The sequence below is a fragment of the Telmatherina bonti genome (genome assembly GCF_933228915.1).
Source record: "Telmatherina bonti genome assembly, chromosome: 4".
NCBI classification, from domain to species: Eukaryota; Metazoa; Chordata; class Actinopteri; order Atheriniformes; family Telmatherinidae; genus Telmatherina; species Telmatherina bonti.
In genome coordinates, this window is record NC_136622.1 from 15,236,897 (window position 1) to 15,262,633 (window position 25,737).

Genomic DNA, 25,737 nt, shown 5'->3' on the forward strand with positions numbered 1-25,737 from the left:
TTTCACCTGTTAAACAGTTAAAACTTAAAGGAAACATTGCGACATGCTGCAGAGGCATGTCACCTTTCAACTGAACAAGTGAGATTTAGATTAGAGATAACAGAAAAGTCTTTCTTCATCTGCTTCTGAGATTACCAGATTGCAAAATAAAATAAAAGAGCCAAACGCAGAGTAAGGGACCATTTAATGATCTTCAGAAGTATGTTAAACAACCATTTATGTTACAGTTTAAAATGTCCTCATGGAGGAACAGCAAAATACACTCAAAATGAAGATTGATCAAAAGACATTTTTTTCATATTAATCACTGCTTAAAGATTTTTTTGTTTTGTTTTGGGGGTTTTTTGTATACCAAAATTATAAGTGCCTTCAACATAACCATGAGCATATTCAGCTTGCAGTCATGGAAATATTTAAACCACAAAACTGACAAGCATGGTTTTACTTTCAGCATCGGTGTCACCTAATCTCCCGTCTCTTTCAGACTGCTTCTTTTGTTGCACAAAATAAAAACAAAAGAAAAGACCATGAAGAAAACATTTGTAAAAGGGAAGGTGGGGGTTACACAAGAGCACAGAACATGGACATCAGTATTTACAGCTTGGCTCAAGCAGACATTTAAGGGGAAGAATGGAGACAAATGATCAACACATCCATTAGCGGCATAATGTCAAGTATAAGTCACATTCTTTGCCTTTGTAATCCTCTCATACCCTTTTAGATTTGAAAATAAAACATGCCATTGCACATTTCATACAAAGCAGTGGCATAAATTACTTCAGTATGCAGCCCTGAACACAGGACAATGGTTTTCAGACAGCAGGGGGCAGCACAGGACCACAGGGGGGAATGAAGGAGAAATGTAAACCCCTACAGTACAAAAAAGTTCCTTCAGATAAAGATCACGTTTCATCACATGAAAAGCAGTGTAGTAACAGAACTGCGTTGATGAACAATACCAAAAACAGAAAAGAAAATATTAAATCAAGTGTGCCTCCTAGATGGCAAAATACAAACTCACATAGGAAAATAGGTTCTGATCACATGTAGTTTACAAACACAAGTGTGTTGAGCATTTGCAGAGGACATTTTGGCACAAAATCTGTTTTGTTTTTTGTTTATTTTTGCAAATGTCCTTTCAACTGTCTGACATTCTTGCCCTGCATGAAGAGTGAAAAATAAATACAAAATGAGAAAACAAGAGAAACAGTAAGGACAGAAATAAAGATGAAATATTTCATGATCTTTTAAAATAGTTTGCTTGGTCTTTCCACATCACTTAAGTCTTTTAAATATTTATAATATTTACAGTTTGACAATTGTCCACATTAGCCTTAGGCTTAAAGAAAATGAAAGAAAAAAAAAAAATTAAATAGTCTTTATATAGTCCCCTGTTGAGGCATTGAGTGTAAACTATACAACTCTGAACGTCCCATCACGAGTTCCTGGGGCAGGGAACACTTTGTGATGGAGAATCTAGTCCAGAAATGATGTAGAAATTTGTTGAAGGTGACGGAGCAAAAGCAGTATGATTGACGAAGCAGAAATGATTCTTCATCATTTTTCCAGGCAATGATTTTTTTTACTTTAGCACAAGCATGACTGATAATAAGAATAAATCCATAACATGTATAAGTTTATAATCAAATCTGTACAGAGTTCACAATGTTTTTCTTAACATAGTGCAATGACTTCTCACATCATCTTGAAAGAAAAAGAAAAAACAAAAATCACAATCACTTTTATGAAGGTAAAAAATATCCTGTTGGAAGGTCATCATCAACAGCTTTATGAATGAATACAAAAAGACTGCACAACACTTCCAAAAATGGCCAGAAAAAATGAAGAGCAACCAGAAAATCCCTTCAACCCTTCATATCCTCTACAGAAAAGTTACGTTTTTGGAATTCATCATCACTGGGTGATTTAAGGACTTGGTGAAGTAAAAGAGAAAGGGTGAATCCAAGATATATATTTTTTTTTTTCCTCTTAAGTCAAACTCATAAAAATATGAGGCAATTCCAGTTTCCAAACTGTCCAAAAGGGCTGGTGTTAGCTTTGTTCAGGAAAAGAAAAACAATGGAGGTAATTAAACAGAGGCAATAACAATCATGAGGTGAGGGGAAATGCTGGAGATGCTGTTGAGAAGGTCCGGGGCCAAGTGCGAAAGGTGGCTCTCCGAGAATTCACACGGTGGGAAAATCTGCACCACATAGGCTGGCTGTATAACCAGAGATGAAAACAGTATTGTGAGATGGTCACAGCAATTTATAGGTATAACAGTCTATATTCAAATGACCACAAACCTGATTAGAGCCAGGGTTGGGCACATTAATGATGCCAGCTGCCTGTTTGGCTTGTAAATAGGTGATGAAGCCACTTTTCAAGGCTTGGGTTTGACCAAGGACATCTTCTTGGTCTCGACCACAAGGTAGAGCCAGAAGCAAACAGTAGTCATTTTCCACCTGCCATGAATAGGGTTTTTATCATTTTTTTTGGAAAACTTAAAACAAAATAACATAATTTAATGGATTATTGACATTCATGAGCCTTAAGTATTAAAACCAATTTTTTACAGGGATAAAATTCAAAACACTCACAGTCATCCTGCGTGCCACGCTGTCCAGCTGCGAAGCCTCAAGCCTCATCCTCTGGACAATACGGAGAAGAGATCCTCCTTCTGGGGGCGGGAGGGAGCGCTGGGACAGCAGGGTGTTGCCAGACACAAAGTGCAACTGGACAGCAGCCTGGTCATTCTTCAGTGCCAACAAGCCTTGCCATACTATAGGGTACTTCTGCAGAAATGAAACACAGTGTCTCAAGCATATCCCTGTTTCAGTTATTGTCTTAAAAATAGCGTGTATGACAATGCTGCTGGATTGATCATCTTACTGTCAAAAGCTGCACCATGTCAATGGACCGATGTCCTGTATGCTCCAGCTTAGCATCATGTCGTGGCTGCTGTGAACTTGATGGTAGTGCCGTTGGCGGAGGCGTGAGGAGGAAAGCTGGAGGGCTTTTCTGTAGCGACAAGTCTTGCTTGTGAGTAAGACCCATAGGAGACATCAAGGGAGACTGGTATGAGGGTGAGACTGTATCTCCTGATATTCGGGAAATGTGTGAGAGGTCTGAAGAGGTAGAATGGCGAAGAAGGGAGCTCTCAGGTTTGGAGTCGCTTCCTCCCCCATGTGACTGAGGCATTTTTCCTCTGGTGCCCAGCTCTGGCTCTGTAGTGACCTGATACAGAAAATATATACACCACAATACAAGTTAAACATAAATATTGTAAGATCTTTTCATTCATTCAAATTTTAACAAACACTATTTGATAAAAGTGTATCAAGTTACCTGTGAAGATGCAATGCCTTGATTAGCCAGGTTATGTCCAGGAAACTGGGTTGGGAAGCCTCGTGTGTCACGATATACTGGAAAAGAGCCTGCACCTCCTGGATGCATCAGTTGAACTCCATGAGGGCGAGGCGACACCATGACAGGACTAGATGTATGGACTCCCCGGATTCTACTTTCGTTGGAGGTTGGGTGCATTAGCTTTCCTTCAAGGGGTTTGAGAGGCTCTTTTGCTGAGAGCTCAATGTTCTTCCCCAGTAAAGGACTTTTTGAAGATACAGAGATGTTGCCTGAAGATGTCTCCGAGCTGCGTGACTGTCTTGCTTCCACTGCTGCTTGCTCCCCGAGTTGCTGGTGCATGAGTATGCGCTGGTGCATGTCTCTGTACTGGTCCATGCGGATGCCTGGATGGAGCCCTCTGTGATCACTGTGAACTATCATTACGTCCGACTGAAGCTGGGAAACTGAAGGTCTGCTAAGAGCTTGCTTGAAGTGCCTGGACTCTTCTTCACTTACACTGTTGCCAGCAATACCAGACACTGATCCTTGGGGACTTGAATGAGACTGTAACACCATGTCTCGAATGACATTAGGTTGTGTTGTGTTTGAGTGCTGTGGAGGCCCTGGTAGTGGAGAAGACAGGGAATCTCCTCGCCTTCCATAGTTTATTGCAGAGATTGGCGGGTTATTCATTCTTGCTTCATGAGCCATTGACTGTGTGACACTGTGAGGCTGAATTATCACAGAGGACTGTTCCGAGTGAGAGTGATGCATACTAGAATGGTACGTAGATAATGAAGGCATCCCATGACTAAGAACAACAGAATTTCCAATAGGGGAGCTGCTGGGTGGACAGGCTTTGACAAAAGGGGAAGGGGAGTGACCAGTGGTCCGTGGAGACTGGGGTTCTTGCTTGAGGTGAAGAGTCGACCGATCATTTGAAATACCAGGGCTGGGACTCATGCGTGTTCCAGACAGCGATGGGTGGTGTGGACTCATGACCGGGCTTAGGTTAGACTGCTGAACGGCTTTGCCCATGTCCATCTTTTTTGGCAGGGGGTCCGTTGCTAGTCCTCTTTTTCCATGCTGCTGTTGAATCACCGCTTGGTTGTACATCAAGACTTGAGATGAACTAATTGGCGGTTGGAACATCTTTACCACACCCTGAGATCCTACGTGATATGGAGATTCAGATTTGTCACATGCAAGGCTCTCCTGCTTGGTACTGGAAATGACAGGCTGAGAATTATAAGACTGGCCAGTCAAAAGGACCCCTGTGTGTCCATAACCTGCAGGAGATGGGGCTACTTTTGGGGTAGTTGACTGAGATGATGGGACAAGTGAATCTTGCTTGATCTGAGATTTGGATACAGATTGCTGGAACTCAATATCACCAGCACTAGCTTGAGGAATCTGACTAATTTTGGCTCTCATTCTGTGGGGTCCTTCAGTTTTCTGACCAGAATAACTCAGAACAACAACACCCTCTGATGTATTGACCCTTAGACCAGCACTAGAACCCGTCTGGTATGGAGTGGGCTCAACAACTGTACGCCCTCTGGTACCATCCTCCACTATATCCATGCCATGGCAACGACTATTTTCATTGGAGTTTGATCTAAATTTTTGTTTAGGGATGGGCAGACCAATGCTTCGGTTGCTTAGGGAAATTCGTGGAGTTTCTTCTGTGTCATAAGGCATTGGAATTCGACTTATAACAGATGTAGCAGGAGAAATTACTGTATGCGGAGTCTTTTCCCCACAGTTTTGTTGGGACTCTGTCAGTGGAGATGGCTTATGGTGTACAGGCTGAGGTGGGAATGACGGCCTGTCTTCAGGATGCAAATGTCTTGAAGCCATCGTTTCAGAAGGTTTTTCACTTTCAGACATTCGTAAGGGATCTGACAGTGCAGATGTAATTTTAGTTGTAGGTATCGAATTACTGTTTGATGCAGACACATATTTTGGTTCCATAAGTATTTTCCTTAAAGTACTGGAACTAGGGTCAATATCAGAGGCCTTGGTGTCAGGGGGCATTGGGGGATTTGCACTAGGGGTTCCAAGTGCAGTCGATACAGGTACAGAAGGAGTTACCACTGTGACATGACATGAAGGAGCAACATAGATTCTGCTTTCTTCAGATCTCTGGGGCCAGTCAGGTGAAAGTTGCATTTTGGCAGGTCGCAGAAGAGAAGTGCTGTACTGGGAAACTGGCTGCGGGCGAGCAGGGCTAAATGTAGTGGTGCAAGGCTCTGGTGCAAGGGGATGCTTTATACAAGCAGAGATGTTTGCAGTGTCTGAATGAAATGCAGATTCTTTAGGTACAGGCTGTTCAACCTCAGGCTGTTCTGCTTCTTTGGGTGTGTCTACAGTTATAGCACTTGTAACATCACGCCTACACGTTGCAACAGCAGTAACCACTGAAGCTGCTGCAGCATCCCCAGCTGTGACAGTAGCCGCTTTTGAATTAAGGGTTTCTGAATCTTCCGGGATTGATTCAGGTAGCTTGACAGGGGAGGGCTCTGATAAAGAAACTTCTTCAATAGCATCCCCCTTCTTGTTAGCTGCACCTTTACGACTTCTTGATTTCTTTGGGGTTTTAGCTCTAACTTTGCCTGTTTTCTTAGGTGTTTCAAGTAGAATAGGATCAACAGCTGCCTTTGATTCTACCACTGATGCCTTAGGGCTTGGTGACTGAGAATCATCATCTAAGCCCCCTGCAATAATATTATTGATTACCATATGTGTTTCAGGCTCCATAATCTCATTGGAAGAGGAGGAAGAGGAGATTACCGATTCAGGTGTAGGAACGAGAGCTGTGTAAGTAGGAGTTGTTGTGAACGCATCTGCATCTCCACAAATTTCTTCTGCTGTAATGGAGTCAATAGCAGCTGCAAGTTCCGTTTCACTTGCAGGATTTGCTCGCTTTTCCTCTTCAACTTCACGTTCTGGTTCCACGATGACAAGGGTGGATACAGTAGGTTGCCCTGTAGGTGGTTCCTTATTCTGTCGAGGAGTTTGGTCAGCTGTTAGTTTGGCAATATTTTCAACAGCCTGTTCGAGCTCCATCTGTCGAGCTAAAAGAACAGCAGCTGGATCAGCGGGAAGTTCAGGTTCTGACTGTGGATCTTCATTTTCCTGCTTACCAAGATCTTTGGAATCATTTGGAAACTCTGTTATCTGTGCTTCCTTCTTGTCTTGTACTACCGTCTTGGTTTTTGTTAAAGTAGCAGCTTTAAAAGTCTCAGGCTCAACATCCTCAGAACGAAGCAAGCCTTTTACATCGTCAACACTAACACGAATCTCAAGATTTTTCAAACTGTGTGATTTGTCTTCAGTGATCTGCTTTGTATTTCGTTTCAGCCTAGGGGTTTTCATTTTAATACTCTTTTCAGTTTGTTGTCTCCTTTCAGATGGGCTGGTTTCTATTTTTTCAATATCAGGCTCAGGTGATTTTTTACCGCTGGCATCTTTTGAATCTTTTTCTTTAACATGCACTGGGGAGCTTGAGCTTTCCACTTTGTCTGATAACTTGCTGAACAGCTCAGAATCAGCTTTAGGCTTAAGCTCAGCATCATCATGACTGGTTGAATTAGCTTGTTCAGGTAATTTTCCTCCAGATGATTTATCCACTCGATTTCCTTTCTTGATTGCTGAACTTTGTGGCGCTTGTTGAACTTTCTGCGTGCGGGGTGAACGCCATCCCTCAGAGGCTTTCACAACTTCTACAGTACTTGATGCTTCTTTGATTGCCGTATCTACTTCCATCATTTTCTTTGGATCCTCTTTCAATGGTAATACATCTTCAATTCGTTTGATGCCTCTTTTGGGAGGACGTCCTCGTCTGGTGTTTGTAGGAATTTGAACATCTTGCTGTACTGGTTCTTTATCCGCACCACGTTTGCGCGTGCAGCGTGGAGACTCTGCAACCTCTTTGCCAGTTTGTTCATCTTCGTGTAATGTGGCATAGACTGATCTTACATTCCTCCGACGTGTTCTCCCATGAATCAAACTCAACTCAAGGTTTTGCTCTGAATCTGATGCATGTATTGGTGACTTGGATGTGGTTTTAGACTCAAATGAGACTTTAGGTGCTTCTGCTCGAGGTGAAGAGGCCCTTTTGAGTTTCTCCTTGTCTATCCGCTCGCTTTTTCGGGTTGCAGGTTTTTCAGCACTGACATTTTGGGTCTGCTGTGCAGTACGCAATGCAGGCAAGGGTTTTGCCCTTTTACCCTTAGGCTGTCTGCGGTTTGGTAATGGTTTTATTTCAGCATCCAGCTCTGGCATAGATGGCTCACAATGCGTCTCGGTTTTCTGAGATTCCTCAAAGTGTTTTGTTTCTTGAGTTTCAGTTTCAGGCTCAGTCTTTTCACATTTTTCTTCCAACTTTGAAGCATCAGGGTAAGAAAATTCTGCACTCTCTCTTTCAAAGGCACTTAGGGAACCACCAGGAGTGGGGGGCTTATCTTCCACAACAGGATTACCTTCCACTTCCAAACTATCACTACATTTTATTTTGGCTTCAGCCAACTCTGCTTTTGTTTCCATTTCATTTTCTGCTTCTGAAACTGTAACTGTAGGTGTACTGTTGAGCTTAGGAGCAGCAGACTTAAAGTCTTCCACGGGAAGAGGATGAGGTGGCGACAGCTTCTGGTCTGGCTCCACTTTCTCTTCTTTGACAAGCACCACAGGCTGATCTGAGGATGGAGTTAAAACTTCCTTCTTTTCTGGTAGAGATGTTTCTTTAGGGGAAGGGACAGATGGTGAAACTGACAAGGTTAATGGAGGGCTGGCTGATTTATCATTTGCCTTCAGTTCTGGCTCAGATTCCTTATCAGACGTTACGTTATCACTGTTCAAAACATCATCTTTTTTAATATCCACCTCTGCTGCGTCATTCTCAGCATCAGGCTGGGGATGCTCCTTGTCTTTTTGTTGCTGAAGTTCCAAAAATCTACTATGAAAGAGTACTATGGGCTCTTGTGGGATGTCAGGTCCTCCAGATTCAGGATGAGCCTCTGCAGTACCAAGCTTGGTAAACTGCTTATTTCCTCCAGTTTCAAAGTCATGGTCTTTCCGTTCCAGTCGCTGCAAACGGCGAGAATCTTGCTCAAAGATAGAGCTGTGCAGAAAACGAGATGCAAATAACTCCTGACGCTCTGGGTCTTGTGGCTTGAGTTCTTCTTTTTTACCGTGCAGCTTTTGATCAGAATCAGTACGAATTTTTTTCTTTTTCATATACCAAGACGGAATAGGTCGAGGAGCTAGCTCTGCCTTATCCTTATCTGAACAGGTGTGAGAGACTGGAAAGCGTGAGGGAAGAAAAGACCAATTATCTTCCCTTGAGGAATATAAAGTTTTGGCTCTTTCAAGGAGTGCTTTTGTATCAGGAGTTATTGTTTTATCCAAAGCAAATGAATAAAACTTATTTTTTTCTAAAGAGCCTGAAAGCTTGAGGTCGTTCATCCTCTCATCACGATCCCTGAGGATATATGACAAGGAACTACTTAACTTGGGAGAGATATGTTTGTTTTCAGCATCATCATCAGAGTCAGACTGCACTTCTCCAGGTTCCAAATCCTGGCTGATGCGTTTGCGGATGCTCTCGCGTTTGGAAATATCACTTGGAAATGTCATTTCCATTCTAAGTGAATCAGACTTCATCCGTCTTTCCCAGTGTTGCATTAATTCATCGTCACATCCAAGCAAGGATGTTTTAAGCTTTGAAAAGTCATTGTCAGATGGCGGAAAATGTCTGCCTGTCAGGCCCAAACTGTTCTTCAACGATTCTGATTGAGAAAATTTCTCATCCGTTACTGGAGGGGATTTTCTTTCTTTCTTTGTAACTGACAGAGAAATGTGGGCAGCTTCATCCTCTTCATTTTCTGAAAACTGAGCAGCTCTTATAGAAGATGACATATTGTATATGTCCTCATTTAACTTTTGGGAAATTGCAAAGTTGGATTCTCGTTTGATTTTGAGAGTTTCAAAGTCAAAATTGTCTATTTTCTTTCTTTTAGTCAAAGGGAAGTCATCACTGGTCATGTCCTGAATTGACTTTCCAACATCACGAAGGATAAAATCCTTCTCAAATTCACATGTCTCATTGTTTGGTGACTTTTCAAACTTGACTAACTTATCAGCATCGCTAAGCTTGGATCGGAGCCATCGATTCTGCTCAAATTGTTTTGTGCAAATATTAGCCTGGTCAATGTTCACAAAGTGTCCATCTCCTACAGAGTCTCCGCACTTTGCTCTCCCTTGGTCATTTTCAGACAAAACAGGTTTTTGTTCTTTTAACTCATCCAAATCAAGGCTGCCATCATGTGATATTTTTATGTGACAGGAGCTGTTTTCGCTTTTTGAGCCCTCTAAATTCATTTTAAGGTAGGGAGAGTCTAACCGCTCTGAAGAATCATCGGGAAGCTCTCCAAGATGAGACTGTCCATCCAATAAAAAGTTGCTTTCGCAGTCTCTTCCATCTTTTGGACTATTAACAGAACCTATCCGAACACATTTTTCTTTGTGGTGCTCCTTTTTATGCATTCCTCGTATCAAATGGTTCTTCTCCAACTCATTCTCCTTTGCACTGTTCCATAGTTTATAAAGCCCAGCTCTACTAGAGTCCTCGTCACTGGCTCTCTTTTGTCGATCAGTTCTAACAGATTCTTCAAAACGTCTTTTCCTTGCAGCTAATCGGTCAATATCCACAGAAATACTATTTTCAAACCCAGTTTCAGATTTTCCATGTTTTTTGTTTTTAATTTTACAGTCCTTGTCAGTAACCTCCACAGAGCTATGCATATTTTTGTCTCTGGGCATCTTCCCATGCTTGGAAACATCACCTTTTGATGATTCGGAGCGAAACGGAGGACTTCTCTGGTCAGCTGTTGGCGATGCCAGTCTAGGACTGTCACTCCCTCCCCTCAGTATTTGTTTGTCCAGAACGGCATGGCCAATCAATTTTCCTTCTTTTTCTTTAACTCGTGTTAACTGCACCACACACGGCAGAAGGTCTAACCTTCCTTTGCTCGAGTTCTCCTTTGAGATTTTACTGGTTTTGCTTCGTTGAATAGACTCCGGACTGACATCTCTTTCAAGTTCCGGTTCTGTCTCACATGTTTGGATGATAGGTGATGTGACTTTAAGCTTCTTAAGCCTCTGTTTCTCACTCTTGTCTTTGTCCCCTCGGTCTTTTCTCCCAGTTCTCTTTTCCTTTTCAACCAAAGTCCCCCTTTCAATTTCAAAAACCCGATCCTTCTCAAGTTTTTCAGTTTTATTATATCTTTCAGATCTGGCTTTTTCCAGTTTCTCAAATCTGGGCGGGGAGATAGAGCTGCAGCTACCACTTCTTTCAGAGGATCGACAACAAATTCGCCTGTCTGAATCACTTGGTATCCTCTCAGAGAGCGATGGAGATGCTGTAGGGCTGGCAGCACGATGACTGGAAAGGTGAGATGGGCTTTGACTGCGCTCAATGGTCCTCCTCCCATGATCACGTCCACGATCCGTTTCAAAGCGCTCCCTCTCTCTCTCCCGTTCCCGCTGCAAATAGCTGTATTTGCGAATGTCCTGCTCATAAGGGTCAGTTCTGTATTCCCGATATTCCCGAGGGTCTTCAAAGTATTGTGGATCATAGTAATCTCCTTGATATGGGTCCCATTCAGCATAGAACTCTCGACTTCTTGCAGAGTATTTCCGCCGGGGATCTTCACTATAAGCTCCAGGAGTTCGTACGTTTTCATAATATTGTCTCTCTGCTTGAAATTCATATTGGGTTCGCCGATCATCCCTGGAAAGACAGAAAATAATGATTTTAGCTTTGCAATCAGACAGCACTGAAAACTAAAACTTTTTTTTTCTTTTTATGTAAAGTACACAAACCTTCTTTCTGAGAGAATGTCATAAAAGTCTCTAATATCCTGCCCAGACGCCTGCATTGAGCGATAGAAAGCCATTTGACTTTCCTGGTTTGCAAAGTCCACCTGAAGAATAAAAGAAAAAAGTCAATGTAATGTTACAGCTATTCAAGCATCGACTTTAGTGGGATACACCAGCAAACATGACCTTAAAAGAAAGCTATATTTCACTTGCCTTAATTTTGCTGCCTCCTATCTTCCATCCCTTTGTGTCTTTGACTGCAGCTTGTGCATATTCAATGTTGTTATACAGGATAAGGGCCATTCCTTTCATCCTGTCAAAAACAACCTGAAGGCCACAGTTGAAAGTTAAAGAGACTATAAATTTAGGAAACAAACAACAGACCACCACAAAGAGGAAAATAACCAGGCTTACCTTGACAACATGTCCATAGCGGCAAAAATGACGAGTGAGAAACTGCTCTGTTGTATTTGACGCCAATCCATCCAACCACACACATGTTGTAGGCATACTCTTTCCAAAGCCCAGCTGGAGAAGAAATGAGCAATTATTTCAACACTTTTTAACATCTTGTTGTACTCTTCATTGTTGTTGGGTATAGTCAGGGGAGACAAGACAAACGTAACGCAATTAAATCACCATAAATCTCACCTTTAGTCTGTTGTTACCAAGATACTCGCCATCCATCTTCTTTATGGCCTTGCAGACACTAGCAATGTCACAGTACTGTAGAAAAGCGTACTGTGGGGCTCCATTCACCTTTTTAATGTCAATATCCTTTAAAGACAAGGGAAACCAATCTATAAATCTTCAACCGTTAGTGTTTAAATGCAATTAGATTCTCGACCGCTTCAAAACATGAACTTACAACTATTTCTCCAAAGCGCTGAAAGACATTTAGCAGGTCATGGTAAGTGGTGGTCTTCTCCAGGTTTCCAATGAATAATGTCCGTGTTGCTTTTGGGTGAAACTCATCAATCCTCTCATCCAAAGGTCGAAACTCGTTCTCACTTTCTGTCTCTGAAAGCGGACAGATTATGAGCATGTGGGGGACTTTCTAATAATGACTGAAGTGTAAGTTAAAGATCTGAACTCACCAGGGCCATTCCAGGCGGTGACATCAATTTGCATGCCAAAAAAAAGCTTCCCCTTTGATGCTCCAAGAGCTTTCTCTTGGTCTTCCTGCTGGCGGAAAAAAACAAGTCCATAGCGCTCCTCTGAAGCTCCATGGATTTGCACAGATGTAACCTTGCCGTGTTTTTTGAATTCGTGGAACAAACCATCCTTTAGGCTTGTATCTGTAAGACATAAGATACAATACTGAGTAAAAAGCGGCTTCATCCTGTCACATTTCAAGGATCTTAAATTGACTTCTGTAGCACCCTAAAACGTACCTGTAGAGCGCACAGGAAGATTTTGGACCTTGATGCCAAAGCTTTTACGTGGTTCATCCTTGTCAAGGGAGGATAGAGGAAGAGCGGAGGGTGCAGGGACAGCGGCGGACTGCACTGAGCGTGCTGGAGAGTCATCACTAGAGCTGCTGCTAGAATCACTGCAGCAAAACAGGAACAGGGATGTAATTATTGATGTAAGTCCTCACATTTTAAACCTGAGATTGTCTTCATCTTCCCAAATAACACTTTAACACTTAAAAATCTTTTTACAGAATTTCATATGATCTTAAATAACTTTCAGCAAATGCATGAACGCTTCATGCTCCAACCCTGAGAAAACATTCACACATTGGATAATACGTATTAATAGCCTTACTCTAATGCATACTCAATAACAGATTATGGAATTCTTTTTATTGCTGGTTCAAAAGTGACTAAAATTTGTTTGTTCTGTCTTGGTTCCAAAAAATGAAAAAATATATTACATAAGTAAAAGCAATATTTTCACGTTTCTGATTAAATACATAAGAAGTATTTCATTTGCATAAAAGCTTGTGCATCATGCTGTAAATGTTTTCTGTCTTGTTAGCGCTTTCCTCCTCGTTTAATATTTATGTCATGCTTCTGCAAAAAAAAAAAAAAAAAAAAAAAGGGATGTGCACGAGTAGCAAATTCATTGCTGCTTTGTGCACCTTCTCTCTCAAAAAGATTCCCATGTCTGTCTAAGCTTTCTAGGCCCTCTGCTGTTTGTTTCCTTCTCACTTTCTCCTCCTCAGACTCTCCCGGAAGTACCGCTGACGGAGCCTGGCCTGTGGGAGTGGGCAGGCAGCCAGCACTGGCCAGAAATTTCCAGTTCCAACTGGATCTCACGGGGGGGGGGGAGCAATTACCCATACACAGAGGTAGGCAGTGAGAAAAATATAGCAGCCGTCTCCTGAAAATCCCCCCCGTAGCACTTCCTCATGAAACCACATGTGTCGCTACATGTCGTCCAAAGCTGTATCCAAAGGTGATGCAGAAAAAAAAAAACTGGAGGAGATAAATGCATGTAGTCTCTCCACTATCTGATGATTTAATCTTATGTTATTGATGTTAAAGAGCATCATGATAGGAATTACTGCAAATGCAGCTATGCTGCATCAAACAAAAAGGCTGGATTAGCAAGTCAATTCAAAACCAGCCAGATTCAACGGCATGACAACACAGTCGCTGTCTGTGACACCAAAGATTTGGTTCAACAGCTTAACTCAAAACACAGCCAAAATAAACATCCATACGGAACCTTTATTATACTAATGAAGTCTGCTGTCTGAACATCACTGTGTCAAATATTAAAGGTTTGAACATGAGACTTTAAATTATTCATGGAGGTGTATAAATTACTGATCAATAGTTTCAAATAAAGAAACAAAAGACACTCTTAAACACAATCCTAATAACAGATAATATAAAGTCTGTTAAAGGGAAAGTTGACTTTAACACAATGCAAATCTTAACAGCACTAAATGTGTCATTAAAGCCATTACAAAGGTCACTTCTCTGACTTTGACTCCAACCAACAATGGCGCAACCAATAACTGTAAAAACAACTCGTCATTTGAAAAATTTCACAAACGATTGTACAATAAAGGCAAAGTACCATTAAGAATAGTTGGGCATTATATATACAAATACACAGTGTGTCTTACAAATAAAATTTTAACATGTACATACTGTCTTTAAAGTAGAGTTTCAAGATTTTTACAGTATAAAAGACAGATATTGTCACAAGCAAAAATGTTTTGGTCTTCCATCTCTACAAACTGACAGGTTAGCGGTGAGGAAACGGACACAACTACATTTAAAATATAAATGTCTTATAACTATAAAGCCCAGCTTCTACGTCGATGGGTGTTGAGCAACATCATGTTATAGATAGCACTCCGTGCGAACATTACCGGAAACTAAACAGCTCGTCAAAAAATGTGGCGTTGACTTTTTAATAGTTGCATGTCTTTGTGGTGCAAGAAGAGCTGATGAAAACATTTACTGAGGGAAGTGTTTTGTTCTGGTCACACTGAAACACACACACACACAATGAAAATCTCGCAGCTCATTTCTATGCATAGAGTCAGTTTAGAGCCACAAATAGGATGCACAAAAGGTAAACAAACAGCCACGCTAAAGGTAAGAAATCTTGACAGCAAGATTAAGTTCCACTCACCTGCCACTCGTACTGCTGCTGGTACTGCTGACTGAGTCTGAGCTGGAGGAGCGGCTGCGAGAGCCTGACCCACTGTGGGAGCGTGGAGGACGAGTAGCCTGACTCACTAGTCTCTGAGGAGAGGGATTCCTTGAATGTGTTGAATGTGGAGATCGGCTGCGACTGTGGCGGTACGACCGCTCCCCGCGCCGCCCCCGGTCCTCACGGTATAGGTCCCTGTGAACTACACTGGCCAAAGTGAAAGGTTCTCTGGCGCGAGACTCATAACGAGGCTCTGGTGTCTCAAAGCGACAAGGGCTCCTGCTGTGGGAGCGGTAGAAACCAACCCCGCTGGATGCGGATCCTGCACTTCCTCCAGTTGGGGCCCCTGCTGATCCACTAGCTCCTGTGTTTCCAGCAACAGCACTAACTATAGTTCCCACTCCTGATGACACGGTTGCACCGCTTCCACTGGAGGTACCAGACCCACTCCCAGCTGTGCTTAGAGTCCTCTCTCTCACATCACGATAATAGTCTGCGTCATAGTGCCGTTGACGGTCGAAACTGCCACCGGGACGCTCGTGATGTCCATAGGCACCATGATCATACGCTCGATCCCGACTTTCAGCAGTCCTAAAGAACACGAAGAGAGAGCAAGTTACTTTGCGGTTCCACTTGATTCATTCAAGACAGGTGCTGACATCAGACAAATTCATCAAGTATCTGGAGGGTTTGTCATATTTAGGACACAGGGAAAGAGAGCAGAGAGTTTGAGAAGAACTGAGAGATTTTAGCATATTAGAAGGAAATTTGACTGGCCTGCTGAACTACCAGGAGGTTTAAATGACTGACTGGTTAAAATGAGCACGAATCAGGTCTTTCATGTCTTCTTTGGCAAACTGTTCATGACTTCATCCATTCCCTTTACCAGCATGAGAGCAACGGAAGAGCTGCTAGGCAACTGTCTTTTATGCACTCTCTTAAACTTAGAGATATTACCTCAACAACAACAATAATAAAAATGATAATATTAAAGGTCTTGCTGTTGGAAAATACAATGCAATGTTGTAAACTGAATCAACTAAGGATTTGTAGCAGTAGCAGTACACCTGCTGCATGAAGAACCTGAAGTCTGCAGCTTAACTCTGAGGAGGACATCGCAGGCTTGCAGTAACAAAAAAATGACTTTATTAAAAAAAGAGAGGGATTAAGTCTTTAAAGACCGTCACGTCATTCTGGTTTTGTAATATGTAGCATCTGCAAAAAAAAAGGAAAGACTTGATGTGAGATCTGAGAGACTTTTTTTCAAAGGATTTTGAAGACGACTCATGATAAGCTTGTTGTCTATAATTTGACACCACTTGTTCTCTGGAAAACAAAACTCTTCAAGGCATCTTTTGTCAAGTTGTACAAAGGAAACAGTACCAATTTCTTTTAATCCTCTTTTTTAATACACCAATCAGAATTTAATTTAGTATTACAATTTGTGTTTTTATTACAGCAGTCATATTACAAAACTCACCATAATGAGCAGGACAGGACAGCAATTACTGCTGTTTGAATTCAGATCAAATTATAATCAGCACATTAGCCATGGTGTTCCAACACAGGCCCCGATATGCTCTAATTAACAACACTTAAAACTTCTGATTAAAGTCAAGCTTCAAAAAAGAAACGACTTTTTCCTTTTTAATCCAACCAAAAACAATATAATGGATTTATAAGTATTAAGGGGTTTTTTGTTGTTGTTTTGTTGTTGTTGTTTTTTTGTTGTTGTTGTTGTGTTGGTTTTTTGTTTGTTTGTTTGTTTGTTTTTAGTATTTTGGATGTTTTGTTTTTTTTCTTGTCCTTATATTCCAACATAAGGTTTCAATACTCTACTTTTGAGAAAAAACAAAATATGGGCTAGGTTTATATCAGGAGTAATATCCAACCTTAAACTGGATTGAATAAAACTTGCTGTAAATTCTACTAAAACACTACTTAATTATAATAAATATAAACTAAATTATCTCTAATGACTGACAATAAAAAATTATTCAATCTGAGTAGAGTTCCAAGGAGGAAAGCATCCCGATGTGACCATAAATTACAATTGCCGTACGGGTCGAACTACACATTTCTGAAAAGAAAAATTGACTTGTTTGTTCTCTGATAAGATGCATGCAGTAATATAAAAATCCACTAACATCCACTAAAAAGCTTCACAAAATAAGTAATAACAGATCATAAATAAGGACTGGAGAAGAGTTCTGTTTAGTATCTTTTAAATAATTTTGTTGAAAGTTGACCTATAGTAAAATCTTTGGCAACATGTAACGTGTGTAAACTGTGGACATGCCTCAAAATGTGTCCTTTTCCTGGTCCATGAGCGTTAAAGACAAAGCAAGACAATGTTTCCGTTTAGGTTAAAGATGGATCCGGATTTTTTTTTTTGGATGCAGCACTTTGATGAGATGAGATGTGAGCCTGCCAACTTTCCAGTGTGTAATATGAGGAAGGTACAACCTGGAAATTACAGTGGGTAATGTAGGAAATAAAAAGTACTTAGGAACCAGCAGCTGATGCTGGAAAAAGAAAACAATAATCATTTTTGCTCTGTAACTAGTTTAAAAAAAGAAACTACTTTCAAAACTTGTGTAAACAACATGGGAAGAAGATTGACCTAGTTTTAGGTTTGCAGTGGTGCATGGGCACCACTTAGGTGCTGCTCTCACGCCTGCTGTAGCCTGCTTTATTGATTCTAGTGGAAGTGTAGCAGCGTTTCTACACGTCATGTGTTCAGTGTAACTGCAACTTAAATTTCAACATAATTTCAATCTTCCTTCACTTTCAGCGAGATGATCACAATATTAACTTTTAGAACAAAAGTGTGGGCTTCCACTTTAATCCTGTGATGAATCTATCCACCCTATACCGGCTTTATCCCATTCAGGTATGCCACCGACCTAATGATGTAAATAATCAAAATTTCATGATTTTCTGACTTTCTCGTGCTTAACGGTTTGGACACGTGACATTACCCATAGAAATTTTATATATTTTTAATTTGGATAAAGGAAAAAAAACAAAAACTATATGTTTTACTGTTATGCCACACATCTACAAACTTGGACTGAACCATACAAATTTCATTATTTCCAAAGTGCTCTGAAATGAACTGCCGGAGCTCTTGACGAGTTTAGGAGCAGACTAAAAATGTTTGCGCCACAGTAAGCAAATCCTGCTGCACTGAAGACACGTCACATAAGTATTACTGTCATCCCGGCAGGTAAATTGGTAAATGATTGCCAAATGATTTTGAAATGCTCAACTTGACCTTTGCACCTCACACCTACATTTTACTGCTATAATTTTGAGGACGTTAACTGATGGCAAAGACCCACTGTACTAAAACCATAAAGCCCTCTCTTACATCTTCTCTGTTTTCTGTGATGTGGACAAGATGAAAATCTTCAATGTGAAGCACAAAATATAACAATATTCCAGCCTTGCATTAAGTCTTTCCACCAAAGGCTCTTGCCATAGGGCATGAGAACAAAAGACCCTACGTGCCTTACATACTGCCCTAAATGTTGAAGATAAAATTGGTTTAGGAGACAAGAACCACATCTTTTCAATGCACTATACATGAAAGTCCAGCGGGTCGGGGTCAGATTCTGTTTTAGCTTATTTCATTCAGTCATCTGTGCGCTGGATTCATGAATAACGTGTATGCCATAAGGATGTCTGCTGTGAAATTGATGGATTACCTTGACCCCCAGATGCTCTCCAAAATGCTAATTCGGTGGCACAGGCTCACTGCTCAACATATACCCTTCAATTTCACTTTGCACAAATCAGGCTCTACATTATTCATACAGCTTAAATATAATTCAGTTAGATTTATTTTTTTTTTGTGGCGAAATTTCCATCAATATGTGATTATTAGTCTACTCTGCTGCATGCTAAGCACATTAACTGTTTTAGGATTACGTGAGCTGCATAATTATGAGGATGTATTTCAGCAGCATCATAAAAAGGCGTCTTATATATTGTATGTTGGAGTGGTAATACAGGAGCGGGACATGCAGATTCATCCTATATTTTCTTGCCAAGCAGGCAGACGGATTAACTGACTGAACACAAAAAGAAATGATGGAGAAGAGACTTTATAGTTTTATTTAGTATTAATGAAGTATAGCTTACCATATGCTCTTTGGAAACTGAATTGCATAAAAGATCTGGAAATACACCAACCAAAGTATGACTGTTTGTTTTGAGGTAACTGAATAAATCAATTCCAAATTCAACGTAATCCATCAAACTGACAACTTTGTAGGCACAGTAATCTAATAGAGGAAAAGTGCTCAGTGAATAGCAACATTACCTGCTGCAGTGTAATAAAAACTTGAAGCTAAAGAAAAATCTAAAGACCAAAGAAATATAGATCGGATCTAATTACAATAAAAAAGTCAAATTTGATTGCCGCAAAACAATTTCACAAGTTATATTTGTCGTTCATTTTATGGATTAAAATCACATTTTGTTGGGGGTTTTTTGTCGATCTGCATGCAGTGATAGAATTTACTGTATTTATATTGTATCTCTGTAAAGCAACGTTACGTTAATTTAAGAATTTATATGTTTGTAACGAATCTATTTATCAATTCATTTATAAAAATTATTTACACCACCATATTTTCCAAGTTTAAAATGACTTCTTAGATTAAGTTTTCTTCAACAAAACAGTACAAAATTTTTTGTTTAAAACTGCAGACACTAAAGAGGACAATATTAAACAAATTTGCAACAAAAAAAATTGTGTTTAAATTCTGCTTTGATTTGTGACTTAAATAAGCAACAGAAATATTGCCAAAAAATGGTTTTTAGAAATATTTTCTTACATAATATTTTTTAATTAGAAATAAAAAAAATGTAACAATATTAATTTCTGCAAAATCTTAAACCAAAATCTACCCTTACTTACATTGTCCAACATCAACCCCCTCTAAATATCCCTTCGCTGCTTCTAAGAGCATCTATTGCAGATTTATAGATGGAAAATCCTTTAAAAAGCATTTTAAAGCATCATACTGTACTAATTTTTTAAAAGATTTTTTTTTAAAGTACATTTTCTTTATTCACTTAACTGCATTAGGAGCGTTATAAAAATAGGATGTCTGGGGGAAGGGAGGTGGGGCAGGAGCATAGGGTGGGGTCAGTTGAGAAGAAGAGAAAGGAAAACATTACAAGGTAAGTTACAAACTTCTGCATAAAGACATTCAGGCAGCAGTTAACAGTCTATGTGCCAGCTACGTTGGTTAGTGGGAAAAATGGAGAGAGACAGGGGTTCAAACTAAGGGGTTAGAGAGGACAGCTAAAATACACAGGGCAGGACATACCAACCTTTTGAGAGAGTGGTAACTTGACCTATAATTCCAAATACAATTTAGGGAGATAGAACTTTGTGAGCAAAAACTGGGCAAAAATGTTGAGTGGAGGAGGGAAAAATGAAGCAAAAATATTCACATTTCAAAGCATAATCCTCATCTTCTGGACGGGGGACCTCGTGTGCTGAGATGAGCTGGAGCATCCCTTTGGTTAAAATAATGGAAAAATAAAAAGTAAAAAAATGTCACAGATCCAAGTCAGGATGTTTTGTATGCTGGAAAAAGTCTGAGTCCATATATCCATCTTAATATGAAGTGGGGGGGGGGGGATCTGTTGCGTATAAGTCCAATACGATAAAGAAATCCAGAAGCCCATCTTCATTCATCTGAGCATTGAAACCGTAGCAGCATCAACAAAAAGGACGAAGTAAAGTCTTGCACCTCGTTTTCTGAAGTCCTGAACATCCATTTCGGTAGAATTGTGCACACCAACAGAGCAGTCAAATTCCTTTTGTACAGGTGAAGAAAATCTAACCAGGGTAGATTAGGAGTAAAGATGTCTTGTAGGGTAATCCAGTTTTTTGTTGTTAGCAGCGCAGCATTCCTCCCAGTGTCAGAGAAGATGCTTGACATTGCTGAATCACATGGAAGTTCGTGTCTGTCATCTGCCCATCACATTACTCACAAGCAAAAGAGCCTGCGTGTTGTCCAAACCTGGGTTTAGTCCGTGGGAAATGCGGTTCGTCGGTGCAACTCAGTTTGCTGGTCTGTAATTGTATCCATGGTTTAGATATAGTTCCACATTCAGAAAAGGAGGCGGTAATCCACAGACATGAGGTAGGGTTTTTATCTCCATTGGAAACGTTTCATTTTTCCAGTCACAAGTTCCAGCATGCTTCATTTATCTTTATGATCCAAATGTAGTCCTTGCTGATCCTCAGCAAATCTCAGTCATTGCAAAGTAAAAAATAATCTCCACAAAAAAATACGGCAGGAAAAAAAAAAAAAAGAAAAAAAAAAGTCTTTTGCTCACTAGTTTCTGTTGTCTCTACTGGATGGATCACCAGTAGAGGTCTCCCAGCACTCAATTTGAAATGCCCTGATTTGATATGATCCCAAATAAAAACGACAAACAAAAAGAAGAAAAAAAAAAAAAAAAGAACCGAGAAAGCAACCCATACCTTTAGCGTGATAGCTTATTCTTCATGTGTCTGGCAGCGTTAATCCAACAGTAGGGGAATAAATATCCTGTGTAGGTTATCCACATGACTCCAACCCACGAAGGAAGTGAGGTGTGCCCGATAACTGAAGGCCAAATCAGACTAATCCAAACAATGGTGCCTTATACATATAATGTGTGTTGGCGTCTTGATTGGTTTGTTACATGAGGAAAAATTGGTGACATTAATCCATCGAGCAGGGCATATAACTCCAGATTAGGGGAATCCCAGGGATGGCCGCTGGACCACTCTCTCTTTTTCTTTCTCTCACTTTCCACCTCTCTTTCTCTCTCCAGCAATCTCCAATAATCCTGGGAAATTTTACGACATCCAATCTTTGCCCCGTGTTTTCCGCAACTGATACATCCACCTCACAGAGATATCTAAACTCACAAAGATAATCCCCAAAAGCCACTTAAACTACTAACAATTCATTCAAACCATAGATATACTTGGGTACAAACATGCTCTCATTTATGGACCATTTCAGTGTCTACCTGAAAGTATGAATCCAAGAGCTCTGGCCACACTTGGAGGACCGTTGAGAGGATCCCTCCAAGATTTTATTCTTGAGCATGAACTCTTTTCCTCCTCTTTAACCCCAAATAAGTAAATGAATAGATGGTGGAAAGATGCTTGGAGGTAAGGTGTTTACCAGAAACCATGGTTCGCCCTGCCTTCAGAGAAACTTTGTCCACTTACCCGTCTAGTCTGCGTTCATAGCGTCCATCTCTGCTGTGAAGCGACGTGGGGGCGCCATACACAGCCCCCCCTGCCGCCCTTGTGAACCCTGAAACATCCCGGCCACGAGAGCCTAGGGACAGACTATCGTCCAGCCCTCTCGCTGCACTAGGAATTGTGCCTGGTTCATTGTAATCAGTGCGCAGGTCTCTGTCCCCCATCTTGTTGACAGCATTATGAGCCTTTTGAGCACTTTTGATGTCCACAAAATCCACAAAGGCTGCGACTCCACCTTCTGAACCCCGCTTGGGCAAGACCTTGACACTCTCCACTCGTCCATATCTGAAAGAAAAACAATAGGAAAAACATGGTGATCACCAGATTTTAGCAGACGCAAATATGCTGAATGAGTGTTTATGGATTCTAATACAAGGAATTTCAATTAATTTCCCAGGTTTTGACCTTTTTTGCAAACCCCATTGTACTGAAATCTGTGGTGTCAACGTCATTACATGTGTATTGGGAGGTGGGAGGTAAGGTGGCGTTGTTACTATTGCTTTCCACCTTCAGCTTCATTCTTACAAGGCAACAGTAACCCAGCAACTAAACCTGAACCTTGGAACATTACATGTTAATAAATCCATATTTTTTAAACAATGGTGTGTTCTCTCGGAGGAAATTGCTCTGGAAGAATGTAGCACAGAAGTCTGAGCTGTTAAAAAACTAGATTTAAAATAATAGTAATAAAAACAGATCATTCTCCCTTTTCTTACTCTTGAAAGCTATAAATGCCCAAAAAAAAGTCTCATTAGGTGATGACAAATATGAAGGCTCGGACTAAATTTACAAGCCAGTGGGATTACAAAATTTGTTTTCATCTTCTTACAAAAAAAGAGAAAAAAATCTATTGGGAGTGTGTTTTCTGCTGTTTGAGAGGGATTACGAGGTGCCCATAAATTTATTGGCATGCCAGTTCCCAACACTGAACAGCCCCCGACGCCATTTTAGAAAAGCTGTCCACACTGCTTACTCATTCTGCCGTCCCCCATCTTCAATGACTTCTATCACACATTGGGCTGTCATGCACCTGCACACACTGACTACCACTGGGTTAACGCTGGAGCTGAGGTAGACCGCTAAATGATTTTTTTTTTTTTTTTTTTTTTTTTTTTTTTTAAAAAGAGGAAAAGAAAAGAAATTGTCGGTAGCACGATTTACCCCCTCTGCTATTTAGCTGCCAGTCAACCCCCCTCCAAAAAAAAAATTTTTTTTTAAATGAACGCTACGCACATCACACTAAGGGATTATGTAAATAAAACGTAGTCATGGCTGGTTCATTATTCCGCATAAGAGCAAACGCGGACCTTTTTTTCTTTTTTAGGTGGTTCGCTCTCAGCATTAGTCCATGATAGGACCCGAAAAGCACCACGTTAATATCAGATGTGTCATAAAGCCATACGTTTTGGGGCAGCGTTTGCCTTCAGATAACCTAATGTTGAATAAAATCCGCTATGTAGGATTTAAAGGTAGCCTATATTAAAAACCTTACGTCCCATTTTGCGACACCAGTTAAGGAAAATGCCTATTTAGCCTAGACTATTGGGGATGTTTTGGGGCAGTCTGGTCTCCGGCACATTTGAACGGAGGAGCGGGCTGCTATTTCCTTGACAGCCGTGGAAAGAGAGAGAGAGAGAGAGAAAATAGGGAGGGGGGGCGCGCAGACAACCGTGTTAGCCACACACGCACGCACACGCACACACAGCCTATTTACATTTTCTTCAGTCCAAGGAAGACAACAAAGGGCTAAAAGCTCTTAAATTGCTCTGCTCCAGCAGCCCAAAACAAACGGATGTAGTTTAGTGGGGAATGTCGTGGGCTTCGTTAAAATATGGATGCGCGGAGGCTGCTTCTTTTTTTTTTTTTTTATCTTCTTACTTGAATCAGACCCCGCTGCAGGCTGTGCAAGTCAGCAGCTGCGGGAAGCAACGCGGTTTTAATGTGGCACATACAACCATTTTCTGCGCTCACAGGCACAGAGTCAACACAAGTAGCCTGCTTACAGCCGAACAATGTTGCACATCAGCCCGTTCAATCACAGCCAATTTGCAACAATGCTGCAGCGTGGACGGCGGCGTGATGTCGCGTCACCTTTGAGGGATTTTGTTGATTTTAGTGGCATTTATTTAGTTTATTTTAGGGGGACGGGGTCTGGTTTTACAAAGAGCTACATTACATTTCACTATACGAGTACGGAGTATGCTGATTAACCATAGGCTACTTTGTGCAGGGATCTGATTGGAAGCAGTGACCTGACAAACTCAGGTGTCAAGAAAAACAACAGTCAGACGCTAGAAACACATGGCAAAACACAATTACTTACAGTGGCACATGTTGTTACATGTATTGTTGTGCATTAAAGTTAAAAGGGGGGGTGGGGAGCTCGCCAGGTAGACTCAACTTTGTTTACACTGCTATTAATGTCCAGGCCAGGGAGGTTGTGTTTTCTTTATGGTGATCGGTACCGGAGGTAGGCTGGCTTTAAGTCAGTTGCTTACCTGGTATGAAAAATGTGAACCACACGACACGAAGGCACGAGTGGGCTAAGTTATCAATCAAGCAATGAGTTGGTAACAGTGGCAAAACTGTAAAACCATATGTTTGCAAGCTGGCTGGTTGAGGCGTGCAAACAGGTTTTTTTTCTTCCTTAATAAAAAAAAAAAAAAAAAAAAAAAAAAAGCCGTCAGCCCAAATGCAGCACACACAGTGTTGCTTATGGAGAGCTGACAGCACAGTTGCCAAATGGGACTTTGCTACAGGGGAACCTCCTGCTTCATCCCGACTTCACTAAAATGTGACACAACAGAGGCTGGGAGATGCTGCTCGTCGTTACATTACAAAAAACACACAGACACACATCTCTGAATAGTAGTCCTACTCACCGCTTGAAGTGCTCAATAATTTTCTCCTCTCGTACATTTTCGGGTAAATTTCCCACCCATAAATGTCTGGTTTCCCGGACCATACTGTGTGCTCCTGCTCCCCGATCATACAGATGAGTTTGCTATGTCAGTTTCTCCCCGTGCAAAATACTAAAAATCTGCTAAATAAACGCTGAACAACAAAAAAAAACGATACTTGACGGTGAATCATTGAATGGTCGTTGTGACCCGATGTAAACCATTTGGTTGGATCCCCGCACGCTGTTTGATACTCTTCACTGTTAAAAGCGCGATCTTGCACCTCCTCATGAACGCGCTCCGGTTTGTTCCCGTGACTAGGCGCGTCCCTGACACCATGCGACCTTTGGGTGTCGAAAGAAAGCATGTAGCTTCCTAAAAAGATGCAGCAACTTCGCTCGTAATGAGAGGCACACCGCGCAGGCGTGGCTTTGTGTGTGAACTTCTTTTTTTCCCCCTCCCCGATGAGATAGTCCTCCAGCCGTGCGCATGCGTGAGAAAACCCCTGGTTGAGTGGTGGTGCTTTGACATCTGAGAAGCTTTGACTCACTGGAGGATCCCATCAATGCCAGTTAACAACAGAAAGGTGAGGCAGTTTGTAGCCTATATATTTACAAGCTCAATTATTAGCTCAATTTAATATTTACAAAGTGCTTTAGTAATATAATTCCCCCCCACTTTTTTTGTGCAATAAACCCCAAC

General features: G+C 41.0%; 1 protein-coding gene across 1 annotated transcript; it reads right to left on the reverse strand.

The window, feature by feature from the left end:
- Positions 1-241: 241 nt before the first annotated feature.
- Positions 242-25,202, reverse strand: spen (spen family transcriptional repressor). The gene is made up of 15 exons (XM_079239242.1): positions 25,018-25,202; positions 22,100-22,420; positions 14,827-15,438; positions 12,624-12,781; positions 12,327-12,527; positions 12,098-12,249; positions 11,881-12,006; positions 11,644-11,757; positions 11,443-11,556; positions 11,233-11,333; positions 3,349-11,140; positions 2,893-3,237; positions 2,601-2,795; positions 2,307-2,465; positions 242-2,221 (listed from the first exon to the last, which is right to left on the reverse strand). The coding sequence occupies exons 1-15, from the start codon at positions 25,098-25,100 to the stop codon at positions 2,090-2,092; spliced, it is 10,605 nt and encodes a 3,534-aa protein (XP_079095368.1). The 5' UTR covers positions 25,101-25,202; the 3' UTR covers positions 242-2,089.
- Positions 25,203-25,737: the final 535 nt, after the last annotated feature.

Coding starts and splice junctions, on each gene's coding strand:
- spen (XM_079239242.1), bottom strand. CDS start 25,100: ATGGTCCGGGAAACCAGACATTTATGGGTGGGAAATTTACCCGAAAAT. Junction 12,528..12,623: donor TCTTCCTGTGCGCTCTACAG/GTACGTTTTAGG, acceptor TATGTCTTACAG/ATACAAGCCTAAAGGATGGT. Junction 2,466..2,600: donor GCGTGGCACGCAGGATGACT/GTGAGTGTTTTG, acceptor TATTCATGGCAG/GTGGAAAATGACTACTGTTT.